The 19,004-nt window shown below is 37.7% G+C and overlaps 1 protein-coding gene across 4 annotated transcripts in view; it reads left to right on the top strand.

Annotated features, from left to right (window-relative positions):
- The window catches only part of ZNF407 (zinc finger protein 407), a 530,536-nt gene that overhangs the window by 269,516 nt on the left and 242,016 nt on the right, over nt 1–19,004 (top strand). For all 4 annotated transcript variants that reach the window (XR_015727572.1, XM_045790276.2, XM_087869725.1 and 1 more), the window contains 2 exons: nt 752–835; nt 10,541–10,661. Coding sequence is in view for 3 of the 4 variants with exons in the window: in XM_045790276.2 (XP_045646232.2) it covers nt 752–835; nt 10,541–10,661 (205 nt within the window). In the remaining variant the exon portion in view is untranslated. The remainder of the gene's footprint in view (nt 1–751; nt 836–10,540; nt 10,662–19,004) is intronic.

Raw genomic sequence — 19,004 nt, 5'->3', positions numbered from 1 at the left:
ACACACTTTTAACAAATGCTAACTCTGCCAAATCCGTCTCTAATTGTTGCAGAGGTTTTCAGTCCAGAGCTATCATTAAAGATGAGTAATTGAAGTTTTTGTACAATTCCTTTAGCAATCCCTAGGCTTGCCTTTTTATGCCATGGAAGTTTGAGAAACATAAACAGCACTGAATTGTTATTGGTATTGAGTAATGTAGATTTTATTGTTACTTGGGATCTTCAGTGTGTTCAGGAAACCATCTAATTCATATTATTAAGTAGGAAGTTATTAAAGAAGAACCTGATAGAATCAGGTAAAACCAATTCAATATCCTTCAGTTGTTGGAAAATTCAATATGCTTTATTTAAGCAGAATCCTAGATACTGTATATTAACTATTCCAAGCAATCTTTACTCAGCTCAGAAAGGCCAGATGTATGGGAATTGTAAAAAATCAGGATATGCATAAAAACTGTTCAAGTGCATAAAGCAGCCCCATCTGGAAGACATCTACCAGAAATGAAGTTGTACAAAACCATTCCATTGATAATAAAGCTAATTTTTATGGGTCTGACAAGTATGTAATTATGTTCAGTGGTGCTTTTCAGATTTTATCACAGTCAATAAACCGCAGTGGTAATTTCATTCCCATTTGACATATTTACATGGAAACATTTGATTGGAGGAATTAGTAACCCTGAAAGCCTTGATAGATATGTTTTAATGATCTGTGACCTCCGCAGTCCCTCATCTGTTTATTGTTGCAACAGGCGAGAAGTCGTTTCTGTGCGACCTCTGCGGCTTTGCCGGCGGGACGCGGCACGCCCTCACCAAGCACCGCCGCCAGCACACAGGTCAGTACGGCCGCAGCCCGGCCCCCACCCGGCGGCTCCGGCATCCGTTCTTGGCCCTCAATGGCGTGTCTTGACAGTGTTTGTAAAATCCCTGTACTTGAGGATCTACTGAAAATTCTGTTTGAATAACCTAAGATTTGGATTCACCTGTTTTTGTATGTTTAAAAAGTCGGCCTACTGCATGTTTCAGGGATCAGGTGCCCTGTGTAAATTCATGGTACGTAGGAAGGGAAAGAGCTTGCCTGCAGCGTGCAGTCACACCAGGCTCCCTCTCTGCCTGCGAGACTTTGCCACAGACGTGGTGGGTGAGGCTGGGGGCCCAGCTTGCTCTCAGATGCGTCCTCTCCCCTCAGCGTCTCCCACCTACTTTCTTACTCACTCCTGCCTCCTTAGCTGGCTATCAGTTTATCCACAGCCCCTCCCCCCCTTTTTCCAGCTACTTCTTGGCCCACCTAACCACCTGACCCTCTAGGGGCAATCCCTCTGTGAGCTGGGACCAGTAGGTGCGGTTTTAGGTTCTCGCTGTTTCTATTCTTCTTACTCTTAAGAACGCAGAGCAACTTGAGTAGACAGCGATGTGGAAGAGAATTTGTGTTCGTGATCCGCATTCTTTATGGTTCAACAAAATCAAGTAGGTGCCTCGGTTAGGAAAAGTTAAGAATGAAAAGTTTTAAATATTCATTAAAATCGATTACCGACTTGGTCTTAGAATTATGGTAATAATTGTAAATTATTTGTGCCTGGGACAGTGCTGTTAATAGGATTGTCCCTTCTAATTATTAACAGAACTGCTTTATTATCAGAAGTGACCTAGTTTAGATGATAAATCATGTGGTAACACAATCTGTCACTGAATGTTGGGCTTTTCCTTGGGGACCATGACAGTGGGTGTCTGGCGGTCACACTCAAACTGGCATGAAATGAAGATACATGAAATATGTGGTGTGGGGGACATTTCGAGTCTTGATATGTTATATTTAACAGTTAGCCATAGGTAGCTCTCGTGCCCATCACGGTATTTATAAGATTAATGCCAGTCACTTCTTTCGGAGCATGAATGTGTAGGTTTCAGGTCTCCATATGGGGGAAGAGTTATTATCGAGCGAAGAGACATTTTCAGTGTTTAACATGGTGTTGGGAACATACACCGAATTCTCTAAACATGGACGTCCACTTTCAATTTATAGTAGCAGCCCGGGCCACAGCCGTTCACCCAGTGACGCAGGGAGTCGTCATGAGGGATGGCAGGGGAGGCCCAGCGGCTGCCCATCCTCGGCACCCATCTTGGAGAAGCTGGAAGTGTGTGTGTGTGTCGGGGAGGGGGGGGAAGCGTGCTCACATGGGGTGCTCTGTTCTTAGTGTGTTCTGTGTATTGGTGCCCGAGTGTTAGCCTCGTGGCCCGTGTTGCTGACCCAGTCCCTCCCTGCTGTGGCATGGTGGGGCTCGCGCTTCCCCTGCAGGGAGGACGGCAGCACTGCGATCACAGGCGCTTACAGGTGATCGATCACGAAGCCTGCGTCGAGCAGGCACAACTTTATATTTTATGTCAGGTCCAGAGGCTCCTTATTACTTTGCTATTAACTTTATACCATATAGGACAATGTCTCACAGACAGAGGCATCTGTCTTTGTGGCATTTATCTGCCTCTGTGGCACAAATCAAACATGATTCTTTAATACCACAGTCAGTTCTGAAGACTGTTTGCTTCACCCATACAGCTCAGTACAACTCAGTCTAGGCCCTTGGCTTTTATGCTGGATTTGTAATATTTAAGCAACATACAATTTGTTTTCTCCAAGGCCAGAATTGTATGGTACATTTGAAATCTATATTTCTCTGATGTATTCCTCTTCGACATGGTTTACCTTTTTACCACAGAGTGCCCACGCAAATTACAATCAGCTTGGAAAGGGATAGGTATCAAAAGTGCTCCAAATGGCGTAAATAATTCCCTACTGCAATACAGACTGTCTAGGGGGCTGACACAAAACATCTTCCATTCCAAGATTTACTTTTATCACCTGTCAGAGACCCTTGATTCAAGGGCACAGGAGCAAATCCTCACGTGTAGTTGAAGAGTCTTGGCCAGCTTAATAGCCAGCAGCCCGCCCGAAGGAATGCACAGTGTGAGTTTCCATGAGAAGTGTGCAGCCCTTTTGACAGATTGTTGACATACAAAGGGCACTGCTCTATGTCCGTAGCCATTCTGGTGTCCCCCCTGCCCCCGACTTCCTTTTACTTTTCTATCAGAGCTGCTGAAGATGCAGAACATTCCTTAATGGTTACTTTGGCCAAGATTATTGTTCTTAAAGGAGAGTCTGAAGGGCAACACAATTTAATATGCACTGTTATGTCACATAAGGGGAAACAGGAGGAAAGGAAATTCGCCTTTGTTCTGCTTTTTGAGTAGGGTGTATACAGGTAGCCCTACTGACTTGTAGATAGCACTGTTCAAGAGTAGTTAACGCCCTACTCATAGATTTACTCATCTCTCTGGCTTTAGATTGACAAAGGGTTCAGAAGGACTGTTGCCAGCGCACTAAATCATTTTGATCGGTCCTTAACAAGTGAATGCACCTCTTCATATACAGCCTATCTCGTTTCAAGCATTAACAAATATTAGCAACCTGGAATTCTTATTTAAAATTTGTAGATTTTTTTTTTCAAATTTTACAACCTAGAAAGTGAGTTTATTTCTTTGGCTATATATTGAGACTAACAAACAAAAAAAACTACTTCTGTGTTTCTGAAGTATAGCTCCCTGAGGAGATTACTTGAAGAAATTTCCTAAAATTACCTGAAGAAATTATCATTTGTGGATGGAAAAAAAAATACCAATTAACATATTTGAACAGTAGCATCGGGCATGTAACAAAATTAATGAGTTACAAATTAACTATTATGTATAGGTTTGATTAAACTGTAGTTTGTATAAATTGACACAGGGTTCTTCCCCTTCCAGGAGCCTATACATGCTTGAGCCTTCCTTTACTTGCTGGTTATAGGGTAGGATTTTATGTAGCACATTTTAGTAGCATTATATTTTTTTTCTCTGTCAACCTGTATATAATTCAAAATTTCTTGGTGTTACACAATTTAATCTACAGTGTTGTCAGGTATGAAATGATAAGTTATAGCTCATTGCAATATAATGCTAGCTTAATATGAACTTCAAATTATTAGAATTATAGAGACTATAAATAACATTATTCTTTAAAAGTTTTTTTAAGTTTTGATTGTGTCACATAAAAATGTCATAAAAATTTAGATGAAATAAGCTAGGTTAACCTTATTTTTTTAAGTGCTTATGTTAAACCTCCAAACCAAGAAAATTAACTCTGAAGAGCTTAGATGACCTTTCATTTACACTGCTAACTCAGACAATGAGTCCATAATGTCACCCTTTTATCCTCTCCAGATTGCTGCCAAATCCATGAAAAGTGGATAGATTAAAGATGCCTACCCCAAGGCTATTTGAATAAACAAGTTAGCAGTGAGTTGTGGTACCACACATTTTCAAACACTAGTTTGAATAAGGAGACATCAGGATAGAGTTGTCTATTTGCTTAATGAAGAAAAATCTTTAAATTGTTTGACCACTTAGATTCATTATGTTAAAAGTGGAAGATTTCTACTACTTAACTTGACCTCTTATTATATAGCTACAACAGTCATGACTTTTGTATTGGCATAAAGATACACAGATACATCAATGGAACAGAATAGATCTATGGCTATGTTTGTCAGTTATTTGCAACCAAGGTACAATATTTAGAGATAAATCTAACAAAGGATGTGCAAAACCCCTACATTGGAAACTGCAAAAAACTGCCAAGAGAAATTAAAGAACCTAAATAGGATGATATACCATGTTCATGGACTCAGAAGACTCAGATCCCATCAAGCTTCTTATTGTTAAAAAATTGACAAGCTGATTTTAAAATTCATGTGGAAGTGCAACAATCCAGTGCTCGCTTCAGCAGCACCTATACTAAAATTGGAAATGCAACGATCTGAAATAGTCAACTTTGAGGACGATGAGCAAACCTGACTTCATGACTTCCTATAAGGCTACAGTAATCAAGTCACTCTGGTATTGGCATCAAGGAAGACGAATCTATCAGTGGAATGGAACAGGGATTACAGAACAGACCTACAACTATACAGTCAGTGGATTTTTGACAAAGGAACAAAGGCAGTGTGGTCTTTTTAATGCATAATGCTTGAGCAATTGGATATTTGTATGCAGTAAAAATGAACTTTGATCTCTATATCATACCATGTATAACATTAACTCCAAGCTGTTCTAATCTAAATGTAAAACTTAAAACTATATAAATTCTATAAGAAAATTTAGGAGAAAAATCTTTGTGACTGTAGATTATCAAAGATTTCTTAGATACCACATCAAAAGTCTGATTTGTAATTAGAAAAAAAAATAACTCAAAAAATTATAAACTGACAAATTAAAAACTTTATACATTAATTAACTACTCCTCCATGAAAGACACTGAAGAGAATGAATGCAAAGACAAACCAAAGACTGGGGAAAAATACATGTAAATCACAAATCTTATTGAGGATTTGTATTTGTAATATATAAAGTCGTCTTCAAAACATAAGTATAAGAGAACAAACAACCAATTAAAAAGGGGTTGAATGATTTGAACAGACACGTCACCAAAGAATATAAATGTATGGCAAATAAGCACATGAAATTATTCTCAACATCATTAGAAAAATACAAATGGAAAGCACTGACCATACCAAGTATTGGTGATGAATTGGAGCAGTGGAAACTTTCTTACACCGCTGGTAGGAATGTAAAATGGTCAGATCACTTTGGAAAACAGTTTGGCAGTTTCTTACAAAATTAATATGTACCTACCAAATGACCCAGCCCACCCACTCCTAGATGTTAAAGCAAGAGAAAAAGAGACACATGTCCATGCATAGACTTGCACATGAAGATTTATAGCAGCTTTGTTTGTAAGATCCCGAAATGCAAACAATTCAAATGTCCTTCGGTGGGTGAATGGATGAATAAACTGTGGCATATTCATATCATGGAATGCTATTCTACTCTTCAGCTTAAAATAAAAAACAAATGTTGATACCTGGAGCAACATGAATGAATCCCAAAATAATGTTGAGATGAGGTCAGACAAAAGAGAGTACATACTTACTGTATGTTTCCATGTATATAAATCTCTAGAAAATGCTAACTCATATATTGTGACAGAAAGCAGATGAGAGTTCGTTTGAGGATGGGATGAGCCAGAGAGAGAAGGGTTTAAGGAACCTTTGCAGGTAGTGACTGTGTTCATTGTCTTGATTTTGGTGGTAGTTTCATTCCGCCTGGTACGGTCAGTCTAGATATGTCCAGTTAGTGAAACGATTAATCCAGATGAGTGCATCACGTTGTGTTTCTGTTATCCATGTGAACTGCTCTGTGACACTGGTGTGTAGTTAAAATAGTCTGCAGTTCAGTTCTTACAAAGAATGTAGAAGTTCCGTGTGGATGTTCATGTTTTTATGATATAGCATATTTTTGTATCAGATTTGAAGACATAGAGCCATTTTCTCCAGCCTTAGGCAAGGTGAAGATCTGCTGTCTCTCAAACAAAAGCAAAACCCGCTATCATCATGAAAGTGAGTTTTTGTATAAGTCAGTTCAGCATAGTTGAGTTATCTATATACCAGTGTAAGTGACTTGACCAGCAGGTTAGAGACCGAGAACAAAGAGTTATTCAAGCTGACCCTGAGTGACCACTCGATTGGAGTGTTATAGATGGGATGTATCTTGAGAACAAATGGCTGAAAGGTACAAAAATGCCTCTCAGCTCCCAGGATTTTACTCTGCTTTGTATATGTTCTTCCTTTTACAAAAATAAATCAAATATTTCCTTGGATCTATTAAATGATATCTCTATATTAAATTCACTATGTGAAACCACATAATGGTTTTCTATATAAAAAGGTTTGCCTTTTTCGTGGTTTGGAGAGCTTGATGAGAAGTACTGGGGTGTGTGCCCCTTCTTTCGTCTCTGTGAGAGGGCAGTGTGCACATACCAGGGTTCAGCCACTCCGGGTACAGGGTGACAAAAGCAGCGAGGCATTGGACCCCCTGAGAAGTACCTTACAAATGCTTTGTCTTCTCTAATCCTCATAACTTTCCTGCTGTCCTGCTTGTTCGGTGATTTTACCCTTCTGATCTTGTCCGGGGGTTGACAGGCAGGGACTGAAATATGGCTGGATTGAGATTGAAGTCCATCTGGCTTCTTCTGACCGCCACCTGGGCTAGCAGGTAGAACACCATCAGATGAGAGGTGTATGCGTTCAGCTAACTGCCATTTAATAGGCTTGGAAAGAAAAGTGGACAAGATTCTACACATTCTGGTTTTCAGGACAGGTGTAGTTTTGTTGCTCAGTGAATTGACGTAGAGTCATTTTACACCAAGGTAGTTCACCCTTTGTTTTCTGCGTAACTCAGTATACTCATAAAACTATTCAAAAAATACCAGAACTAAGAAGTGACAAGTAGAATTATTGAAAAATACATAAAATCAATCTATGTGTAAAAATTCGCGGAACGAATGTTTGCCGAGGAGAGTATTATTGTATATTATAAATCATTTTGGGGAGGGGAGGTGGTTGTGATGTTTTTCTCTAGTTCATTGCTGTCCAACAAAAATGTCATGCGAGCTACACCTGTCATTTTAAGTTTCCTGACAACTATATTAAAAAACAAAAAAGTAACAGGTGAAATGCCTTTTTAAATAGTTAACTGTCTATTCATGTTTTCTGCCCATTTTTTAGCTGGATTGTTTATTTTTTGGGTGTTGGATTTTACAAATTCTTCATGTATCTTGGATACTAACCCTCTATCAGATATATCATTTGCAGATATCTTCCCCCATTCCAAAGGTTGCCTTTTAGTTTTGTTGATTTTTTCCTTCACTGTGCAGAAGCATTTTATCTTGGTGAAGTCCCAGATAATTTATTTTTGCTTTTGTTTCCCTTTCCTCCAGAGACATATTTAGTTAAGGAGTTGCTATGGCCAGTGTCAAAGAGGTTGCTGCCTGTGTTCTCCTGTAGGATTTTGATGGTTTCCCCTCACACATTTAGTTCTTTCATCCGTTTTGAATTTTTTTTTTTTTTGTGCATGGTGTAAGAAAGTGGTCCAGTTTGAGTCTTTTGCATGGAGCTGTCCAGCTTCCCCAGCACCATTTGTCGAAGAGACTGTCTTTTTTCCCATTGGATATTCTTTCCTGCTCTGTCAAAGGTTAAGTCAACCATATAGTTGTGGGTTCACGTCTAGATTTTGTATTCTGTTCCGTTGATCCATATGTCTGTTTTTGTGCCAGTACCACAGTGTCTTGATCACTACAGCTTTGTAATATAACTTGAAGTCCAGAATTGTGATGCCTCCAGCTTTGCTTTTCTTTTTCAAGATTGCTTTGGCCATTCGGGGTCTTTTGTGGTTCCATACAAATTCAGAAGACATGAATAGACATTTTTCCAGAGAAGACATCCAGATGGCTAACAGACATATGAAAAGATGCTCAACATCATTCATCATTAGGGAAATACAAATCAAAACTATAATGAGAGACCACCTCACACCTATCAGAATGGCTAAAATTAACAACACAGGAAGCAACAGATGTTGGCTAAGATGCGGAGAAAGAGGAGCCACCTTACCCTGTTGATGGAAATGCAAACTGGTATAGCCACTCTGGAAAACATTATGGAGGCTTCTCAAAAATTAAAAATAGAACTCCCCAGGTACCTGGGTGGCTCAGTCATTAAGCGTCTGCCTTTGGCTGGGGGTGTGATCCCAGGGTCCTGTTATCGAGCCCCACATCAGGCTCCCTGCTCTGCTGGGAGCCTGCTTCTTCCTCTCCCATTACCCCTGCTTGTGTTCCCTCTCTCGCTGGCTGTTTCCCTCTCTGTCAAATAAATAAATAAATAAAACCTTAAAAAAAAAAAATAGAACTCCCCTATGATCTAGCAATTGCACTTCTAGGTATTTACCCAAAGGGTACAAAAATTCTGATTCAAAGGGACGCATGCACCCCAATGTTTATAGCAGCATTAATAACAATAGCCAAATTATGGAAAAATTGCAAATGGCCATCAACTGATGCATAGATAAAGAAGATGTGGGGTGTGTGTGTTTGTGTGTATTCATTAGTATATATATATATATATAGGGATATTATTCAGCTATCAAAATGGTTGAAATCTTGCCATTTGCAACAGTGTGGATAGAGCTAGAGTGTATTATGCTAAGTAAAATAAGTCAGAGAAAGAAAAGTACCATATGATTTCACTTACAGGTGGAATTTAAGAAGCAAAAGAGATGAACATGGGGGGGAAAAAGAGGAAGGCAAAGCTTATAAAACAGATTCTTAACTATAGAGAACAAACTGAAGGTTCCTGGAGGAGAGTTGGGGGGCGTTGGCGTTGGGGTTGGGGGAAGTAGGTGATGGTAATTAAGGAGGCACTTGTTATGATGAGCACTGGGTGTTGTATGTAAGTTATGAATCACTAAATTCTACTCCTAAAACTAGTATTAACACTGTGTGTTAACTAACTGGAATTTAAATAAAGCTTGAAACTCAAAAAAAAAGTTAACCAAATATATCAAATTATTATCATTTCAACATGAAATCAATATAAGATTATTAGTGATATTTTATTTTTTGGTTCTAGGATTTTGAAACTTGGAGTGCATTTTACAATTCTAGCACATCTCTATTCAGAGGCTGAATTTTTATATCAAATCTGTGATTTATATTTAGATTTGATAAAATTTACACTTCAAAAAGTAGATTTGTATTGCCAGCCTGTTTTATACAGATATAAACATTTTTTCTACAGGTAAATCCCATATCAGTTTTTTAAATTTAAAATTTATATTGAGTGAAATTAAATAGCCATATTTCAAGTGCTTACCAGCCGGTGTGGCAAGTACAATTAAAAACTAAGATTTGATGATTTCTTTGAGTGTGTGTGTGGAGGAGGAGTGGTTCACGCAGAGAGAGAGATCAGTTAAAGGCCTAGCCATGAGTGGTGTGCAAGCTTTGAACCAGCTGATGGGTAAAACACGTATGCGGACAGAGCAGTCAGACCTACACAGCGGAATGCTCAGAAATAGTATCGCACATGTTTCTTTGAGGCCTTTTTTCTGTGGTGACCTCTTAATCAACTTGAGTGAATCGTAATTTTTCCTTACCTCTAACAGTTTTTTAATTGGTATCAAATTATAGCTTTATTTTTTCTTCATATTTAAATTTAAGATTTTATACTATATATTCAAAGAATATTTCTGTTATATGCTTTTTCATGGTTTTATCCTCAGATTTTTATAATGGCTCTAGTGTAACACAGTTTGTTAAATGACTCCAAATTCAGTGCTAGACCAGGCTGTAATTTAGATATCTGTTTGTGTAAGTTACATTTGAGCTCCATAATATATACCTTGCTTCCATTCAAATATAGAAATAAAAACCAGTAGTGTCTTCTAATTTTTTCACTCTGGGAATGAATATTCAAGTGTCCTAAATGTGTATAGTCCATTGAACTATATTCTTAAGTTTTTATGGAAATAAGTTTATTTTTAATTGTCAGTAACAGGTTTAGCCCTTCATTTCCAGTTTTTATAATTATTCATGTACAGCATTGCTTTATATTTTGCAGGAGAAAAACCTTTCAAATGTGATGAATGTAACTTTGCCTCCACAACCCAGTCTCATCTGACTCGGCACAAGCGGGTGCACACGGGAGAGAAGCCCTACAGATGCCCCTGGTGTGACTACAGGTAAGGGTTCATTACCAAGCAGGTAGAGTCAGGTGGTCACCATGGCGGATTCACAGGAAAGAATCGTTTTTCTGATCAACGCAGATTAGCACAGTGTAAAGCAGGAGTCACGTATTAGGTTGAGAATATATTTTGCCATCAAATTTTAGTGACTATTTTTAAAATTGTAAAGTTATTTTTCATTTTTTATAGTCTTATCATTTAAGTTTTGTTTTCTTTGTACATCTGAATTTCATGTGATTTTATTTCTTTGCCAAAGTAAGGGACCATTTCATTTCATCAGTTATTCCATGCATGGGGCATCTCATCTATACTGAGTGAAGCATTTTCAGGCAATGAAGACAATACAAGAAGTGTTTCTTGCCTTGAAGGATATTGTAGCATAATAGGTGCCTTGTACTACTTCTAAATAATTATAATGCAGATTTCAGTGAGGAAATAAAAAGGCCAGGAGCGTCCATAGGAAGGAACAAGTCTAGCCACACGGACGTCCTCCCAGAGGAGACATTTCAGCCAGGACTTAGAAGATAGGTAAATTTCAACGACCCATGGGTGCAGGAGATAATGGTGTGCTGTAGCATGCTCGGGCTGACAGTGTGGTGGAGATCACATGTGCTTGGCCCGCTCCCTGAGGGCCTCGGTGGCCGAGTGATGTCTCCCATACTGCAGGTAACCTTGCAGCCACAGCCAAGCGTAGGTGCCACGATCGGAGATGCAGTCAGGCGATGGTAAGTAGTCCTGCTGTACTGTATGATGGGTGTGCGGAGAGTGCGGGGTGGAGAAGAAAATGGGAAATGGACATTGCAGCCAGATCAGGCTCTAGCTGGAGCCCGTGAGAGTGAGTTCAGAGCACATTGGCGGGTCTCTTGGACACCACAAAGTTTGCAGGCAGCCAAATGACGTCTGTCTTAGGAGCCTCATCAGCCACATTGTGCAGCCTGAATCACCGGGTGAGGGCCTTCTCCATCCTGAGATCTCATGGACCCCGTTACACATGACGACACAGAAAATTTGAGGGTGGTGCTTTCAACACAGCCCCCACTTTTGTTAAACGTTAGAATATATATGTATCTTAAGCCTGAAGTCTTCGTTAAAAAAGACATTTTTGTATTCCTGTGGATGTAGCCTGTGCATTCAGTAAATGTATTGCCATAATCTTTATTATTATCCTCATTATTGCATTAAGTTTTATGTTAAAGGTCATTTAATAGTACAGAGATATTACAGATATATTTCATTCATTAATTATTCATTCATTCAACATTTATGAGTTCTATCTTTGCTTAGGACTAGATTGGTGTTTCTTGGAAATTTGGTAAAATGGTGATTCAATTAGAGGTAACATACACATTTTAAGGTGTTGATATGAGTTCTTTAAAAAATAAACAGTTTGAATGTTCTTTTTCTTATTGAAGAGGTCATACTGTATAGTTGCCTTCTCTGTTAAATGCAGAAAGGCAATTAGAAAAATGTAAAAATTGCCCTTAAGTGTCATTTTTAGCTCAGGATTATATCCTTTCAGTCTATATTGTATGCGTTAGATTTGAGTTATGGGTCTGAGGGATTTTTTGTTACCTATAAATTTTTTCGTACTTAACAAATTGTAACTACCTTTCTGTTTCATTAATCTCGTATAACTATGGTTTCCAAACTGTTATCTTAAGTAGCAGAACTATTATTTCAAACAGGATCATGTCCAGACCCCTTATATAAAGTAGATAAAAGTGGTTTTTACTGCTTATAAGTGGATTTCTTCGTTAACACCTGTAATATTTACTTATAATATTAGGAAATAATTACATGATACTGTTCTGACAAGCAAAAAATTTTCTAGCGGGGGAGTTACTGATCAGAGTAGCTATGGGTTAGCTTTGGCGTCTGGTCCATGTCCTCATTCTGGGGTAAGCAGGAGGGTGTAGTTGAGAGCTCGGGCTCTGGAGGAGCTGACCTAGCGTGCACTGACATCCTAAACCTCTCATGAAGTATGGGTGGTTAGAGTAGCAGCCTTATGGGACCATCGCTTACGTTAGAGGAGGAGCACGGGCTGGCCGAGACACTGGAGCCCTGGGTGTCCTCTCGTCTCAGATTGTCCCTTGGATGGTCACAGGTGTTACTTCACCTTGTGATCTCAGGATTGTGTTCAGTGAGGTGGTGCAAGAGTTTCGATGCCCTGAAGGTCTTCAGTGTGTTGAAATTTATTTATAATACATGCCCTGATGGATTTTTTCCCCCAGTTTTGAAGTTGTTAGAAATACATTAAATCCAGAATCAATTATTACATAATCACAATTAGAATTTTGAATGCCTCATTTGAAGACCACTTGTCTACAATGTGATTCTGATACTTGCATGGCTTTGAGTTAGATTAATAAACAGTAGTCATTTTCTGAAGTTTTTAGACGTTTTTGGCCATTTTTAGGCATTTTCATTTGAAAATGCTTATTCCTTAATCTTTTGCATATCCGTGTTTTTTTTTGTAAAAGAAATTCCTAGAAATACGATATGGCTTTTAATAGTATTACTGCAAAGGTTGGAATTTGAATATTGTCTCACTGATAAGTACTGTGTTTTGGTAGACTCTTAGTCTTTGTATGCATAAACATTTCAAAGTATTTCGGGTTTTCTTGGTGTGAAATCGTATTACGCTTTTGCTGAGGTTGTATTATTCCCTGTCTTGTACGCATGCTATATCCCTGATGTAGCATCACTTCCATTTAGAAGGGTGCCTGAGGTAGCTGGGTTCCATCCCCGTGGCACCTCCGAACAGCCACTGTGGGTAAAAGGAGATTGTGTTTTCTGAGAATATTGTCACTGTCCTATGAAATAGTACTCAGGACACTTCCGTCCAAAGATGTCTATTGAATTTCCTTTTGAAATGTTTGAAATTCTTGATAGAAGGTTGGTTTTATCTTTACTTAAAACTTTTTGGAAATTTGATTATTATTGACGGTTAATAGTTTGAACGCTTTCTGTTTATATGACAGTTTTATCAGTCTGTACATGTGGTTAGGTCTGCTTCACTAGTGAACAAAGGCAAGTTGATCTTGCTTAGGAATACAGAACCTTGCAAATATATGAATATTGATGTTAGGAATTATGAACGAAATGCGAAATTTACAACAGATATCTTTGTTTTCTTGTTGATGAGCAAAAGATTAAAAAATGAGCAGAGAAGTTCACAACGATTGTCTTGGTTGCATAGTGTAGTAAGAAAATGCTTACCATGTCTACCTTACAACAAGGAAAATATCTTTTTCACAGGATAAATTTGAGTATGTATGATTTCCATAGAATAAAAATATCCATAAGATAATCACATATTTCTGAAGATGATGTGGTTATATTTGTCTTATTGATATTTTTCCATAATATTTTATTGCTAAAAACACTTAAGTAACTTTTTTCCCATTTAGATTTTTATTTGTTCTTAATATAGATACATAAAAATTATTCCTGTGTTTGTTATTATTAACACTAATTTGCAGGTACGTTTACCGTCATTAGAAACTGAAGTATTACTTAAGTTTCACTTGAAAATATATTTTTCATTTTATAAATTGAACATTAGTGAAGAAATACTTGTAGTTATAATTATTCATGAAAAATGTGAATATAGATTTGTTTACAAAAGAATTTTATAATTGGTCTTTTGAACCTGGGGCTATTTTTCAAGTTTGCATTATTAATTTAGGCAATGACATCTCATTCTATTCAGATGTAAACATGGACCCCTTTCCTAAGCTTTTGCTGTCTAAAATATCCAAAAGTCTAATCCATTACAAATCAGTATATTCCATCATTACTTCATAACTTTTTCACCATTAATTACTATTCATTATAATTTCAAAGCATAAATTTAGATTCATAGCACACTGTCCTGCCATATTATCTGTGCAGCAAATTCTTTAGATTTGTTTCTACATTAAAATGGAAACAGTCCAGCATTTTTCTATATTTTAATTTCCCTTTGTTTTATATTGTCACTTCTGTGTTACAAAATAGAAAACCTTTAAAACGTTGTAGTAAGTACCCTTTCTAAAAATGTAAATCCTTATTTCCCCATAGAATTTATTAATATCAAACTATATTCTGTTTCACTGGTGACACTGGCTCTCCCAACAAAATAGATGGTTATACTCGGGCTTTCTTTTACACGTAACTCCTCTTCTAATTGGCTTCTGTTTTTTATTTAGGATTTATGGGGGAAATACAATAAATGTATATTAAATAGTAAACCTGGTAAGTCATTAAAAAAAAAAAGAAGACAAAATGCTACCTGCAATATTAAAAATATTAAGGATAATCATATGTTAAACCTTAAATGTCATTTAGCAAATTAAAGGAAACCAAAATTTCAAGTCAAACTCTGGCAATTTGATCATTTATGTACTGTGTCCATGTTATGGATCTTGGAATAGCGTACGTGTTCCCTAAGATTGCTTTTGGCCAGAGTTTTCCTCAGCTGTACAGCTGCCTTTGTACTTTCAGTCTTATACACAGTCTTTGACAGATTTTTTTTTTTACTATTCCACTTTTCATTTTATTTACTATTTTTATTATTTTTAAATTACTTGATATTATAACCCCAGTAGAAATATGCTATATCATAGAGCTGTGGAATAAAATCTACAATTCCTGCATCCTAGGAAAGATTCACTCCATTCTTTGCTACACTTGTAGGAAATACACTTTGACTCCCCCACTGCTACTTGTTGGCTCACTTAGCGCTCAGCCGGGGTATTCCAAAGAAGTCTTTAATACATGAGGTTTTGAACTCAAGGTTTTTCTTCCCTGTCTGGGTGACGGGGAAGCTAAGAATATTTTATGTAACATTTAACTGAAGAAATGATATCACAACTAAAAATGGATTTTTTTGTGATACTCCTTCACTTCTCTCTTATTACTACTCTGAATATTTTCTTTAGTATTTTTTTATAAATTTGGTTAAGTTTTCACCCTCATGACTGGAGTAGGTAGAATTTGCCATTTGTCACACCCACTTGAAGTATGTGTGACCCTCTAATTGTTTTTATCTGTCTTAGAAAATAGTTGTCAAAAAGATGTTTTTTGTCGAAAATACTTTCAATTGAATTGTGTTTTCGTTTTACCTGATGCTGGAAGCATTTTTTGGGTAGTTTTAAGATGCAAGGACAAAAAATTGTATTTGTAATAATTATTTATTTCCCCTTAAAGTTTGAATTAATTTTTCAAACATATATTTCTATAAAGAGTCTCAATTATGAAAATTTGTTTCAGGTCTTAGCTAATATTATGCATTTGTATGTAATTTTGCTATATAAACATTTTATGTTTATTATGCATAATTAAATAATAAGACAAACTACCTTGGTTATTGTGGCATTAAGAATTCAGTGTACGGTGGGTCTCATTGTTCTTATCTTCCATTTGTTCTAGCAGCATCCTGAGCTAGGGAGACTAACTCCACAGGGGATAATTTTCTCCTTTAGGATGATCTCTTCCGAGAGTTTCAGTTTTCCTTTGACTTCCTGTGCAGGGTCACAGGTTGTGCCGGGAGAAGCAGTGGATAGAGCAAACTTGGATTTGCCCTGAATGATGAAAAGAAGAAAAAAACAAAATAGGTGTTAGTCTCTGTAGCCGAACATCGTGTATAGCAAGAGAGAAGTGAAATTATACATACCAAGTGAACAGCACACATTTCTTTATCAGAAAAATCAGAGGTAGCATTCTTTTCTTTTGGGTGATTTTGAAGTTCTCCAAGAATAATGACACTACATAAAAGTAATCAAATGAAAATATGTAGTATTAATATCAGATAAAATTTATATTTAAAGCAATTTGATTGATGCCACAAGCCTAGTTATATCAGAACAGACTTTAAATCAAAACTGTTTTTGTCAGTGAAATAAGCTAGACAGAGAAAGGCAAATACTGCATATCACTTGTATATGGAATCTTAGGGGGGAAAAAAAGGGCAAACCCGTAGAAACAGCAGAAAAGTCGTTTCCAGGAGCTGAGGGTGGTGAGCGCCAGAGAAGTGGGGAGAGGCTGGTAAAGGGGTATAGACTTGGGGGGCGCTTGGGGGGCTCCGTCGGTTAAGCATCTGTCTTCAACCCAGGTCATGATCCCAGGGTCCTGGGATCGAGTTCCACGTCGGGCCCCCTGCTCAGCGGGAAGTCTGCTTCTCCCTCTGCCTGCCGCTCCCCATGCTTGTGCACTGTCTCTCTCTCTCTCTCTCTAATAAGTAAAAATCTTTAAACAAAACAAACAAAAAACAGCAACAACAAAAGGGTACAGATCTTGTTAGAAGATAAAAAGGTCTGAGGATCTGATGTAAAACATGGTGACTGTTTCCAGTAAGACTGTTATGTAATTGAACGTAGCTAAGAAAATAGGACTTAAATGTTCTCACCAAATCAGACAAACAAAAAGACCCAACATTAGAAAAAAGCCCCCAAACATTTTTATCATGTAAAGTACCAGTGAATACTATTTCATTATTTCATTTCCTTCAAGCCTGTTGTCTCGTTAGATTCTACTCTATTGTAACTGCTAATCCAGTTAACGGAATAGAACACTAAAAAGGACTAGGCTGAAAGGTTAGTTTGAAAGCCTCTAAAAATCCAGTTACTTGACAAACTTTTCATAATATGATGACACCTGCAAGGCTTTCTTCCGCCTGTGCCCGTGGTCCTGTGTCTGCGGTGGGCGCTTGCTCCTGGCGAGCTGCCCCTTGCTGCTTGCTACCCACCCACAGTTCAGCTAACCACAGGTAGATGTCAGTAGCGTGGCTGGTTTGTGAAGCCACGTTTGGTCATTGGCAAGCATCAATACTGCTTAGGAAGATTCTCCCAGCATGTGTCAGGACGATCCTTACAGAGTTGTAGATGTTTCTGGTAAGTTTAGGTGGCGTTTTTTGAGGGGTTGTCTAATAAAATGACCTAATTGTATCTTCTTTTCAGATTTTCTATATTTAAGAAAGTTGTACTGTATGTAAATGTATTCTTTTTTGCCTAATGCTTTTATCTGTTTCAGCAGAAACTAAATTCTCTCTGAACAAGTATCTCCTCATTTTCTCTGTTCTATTAGTGATTTTTAAAAAATCTCAGTGGTTCTAATTGTGGTTCTGATTTGGTTTTGTATTTTCTATACTGTTTATGCCTAATGTTATTTTTATACCTTGCATCTTCTACTCAGACTTTTCTTCCCTGCCCTCTAGCACCGAAGCACATAGGCTTTTTAAATTTTCTTTGTGGCCTGACAGGCTGTGTGCTGATACAGCACGAGTGCTTTATGTCAGGTCTTTAGTTAAAGTGGGTAAATTTTCATCTAACAAAACTCATTTAAGTCAAAGAAAATCTGCGGACCTTTAAACAAATAGATTCCATAGCATTAAAAATTACAAATCTGTTCAGATGTCTTTAAAAGGGAAAAAAAATCTGAGCTAATTCATTCTGTTTATCATACAAGTAAGTTGTTTTGTTTGTCGAGGAGGCTGAAATAAGCATTGAGATCACAGTTTAATTAGAAGAGCCATTTTGAACACAAAGTGACCACACATTCCCTCTGCTATCTCTTCAAGTAGAATCTAGACAAACATGTTTATCTAACCTGCTGTTGCCGAATCCCAAATCCAGTCATTATAAAAGGACCAAAGCTATCTTTGGGGATGGTCTTTCTACAAGGAATTACTATGGACAGTCCCCTGGGTGGTAGTTAGATATATCTGTATATATTGTGGCAGAAAGAAAGGCCTTAGAGATGAAAAAAATAGAAAATATTTTTTTGGGCAATAGTCTCTTGCATAATAAGTTATTCCTCAGACATTAGAGCTATTATCACACAACAAAACACTCCGCTGTGTAACTATCTATATCTCCTAGCGCCAGCGCTCACACAGAGTAGCTTATTAGGGAAAACTCGGTAATCACCAGGAGGGACTGACAAGAGTCAGTAGAACATCAGGCACACCTTCCAGTGTGGGATTGAGTTTCACAGACTCCGCCGTGGGTGTCAGAGAAAATAACAAAACAGACAATCAAGTGTATAAAAGTTTGACCAGCTGTCATTAGTTCAGTGAGAATGATGAGGTTGTGGTTATACCACTTTGTTTTCACAGATTCTGAAATATCGCTACTTCAGGGCCCGTAAAAAACTGAGAGAAAGAAACACTTGCAACATTTACAGAACGGTGATGCAGTAGTTTGTAGGAGGCGCAAGAAGGAGCGGCCTTCTCTAAGTTAAACCCCCTTTTGTTCGCGGAGCGACACACTGCCTGCCCTGCGGTAGCGCGTGCACACGTTCTGGCTTTGCCTTTAGAAGGTCTCGAAAAATAAGACTGTGTCTTCATTTTCTTGATTAAAG

The sequence above is a fragment of the Ursus americanus genome, chromosome 19 (assembly GCF_024610735.1).
Source record: "Ursus americanus isolate L20-20 chromosome 19, mUrsAme1.1.p, whole genome shotgun sequence".
Taxonomy (NCBI): Eukaryota; Metazoa; Chordata; class Mammalia; order Carnivora; family Ursidae; genus Ursus; species Ursus americanus.
This window is presented reverse-complemented; position numbering and strand designations above follow the sequence as displayed.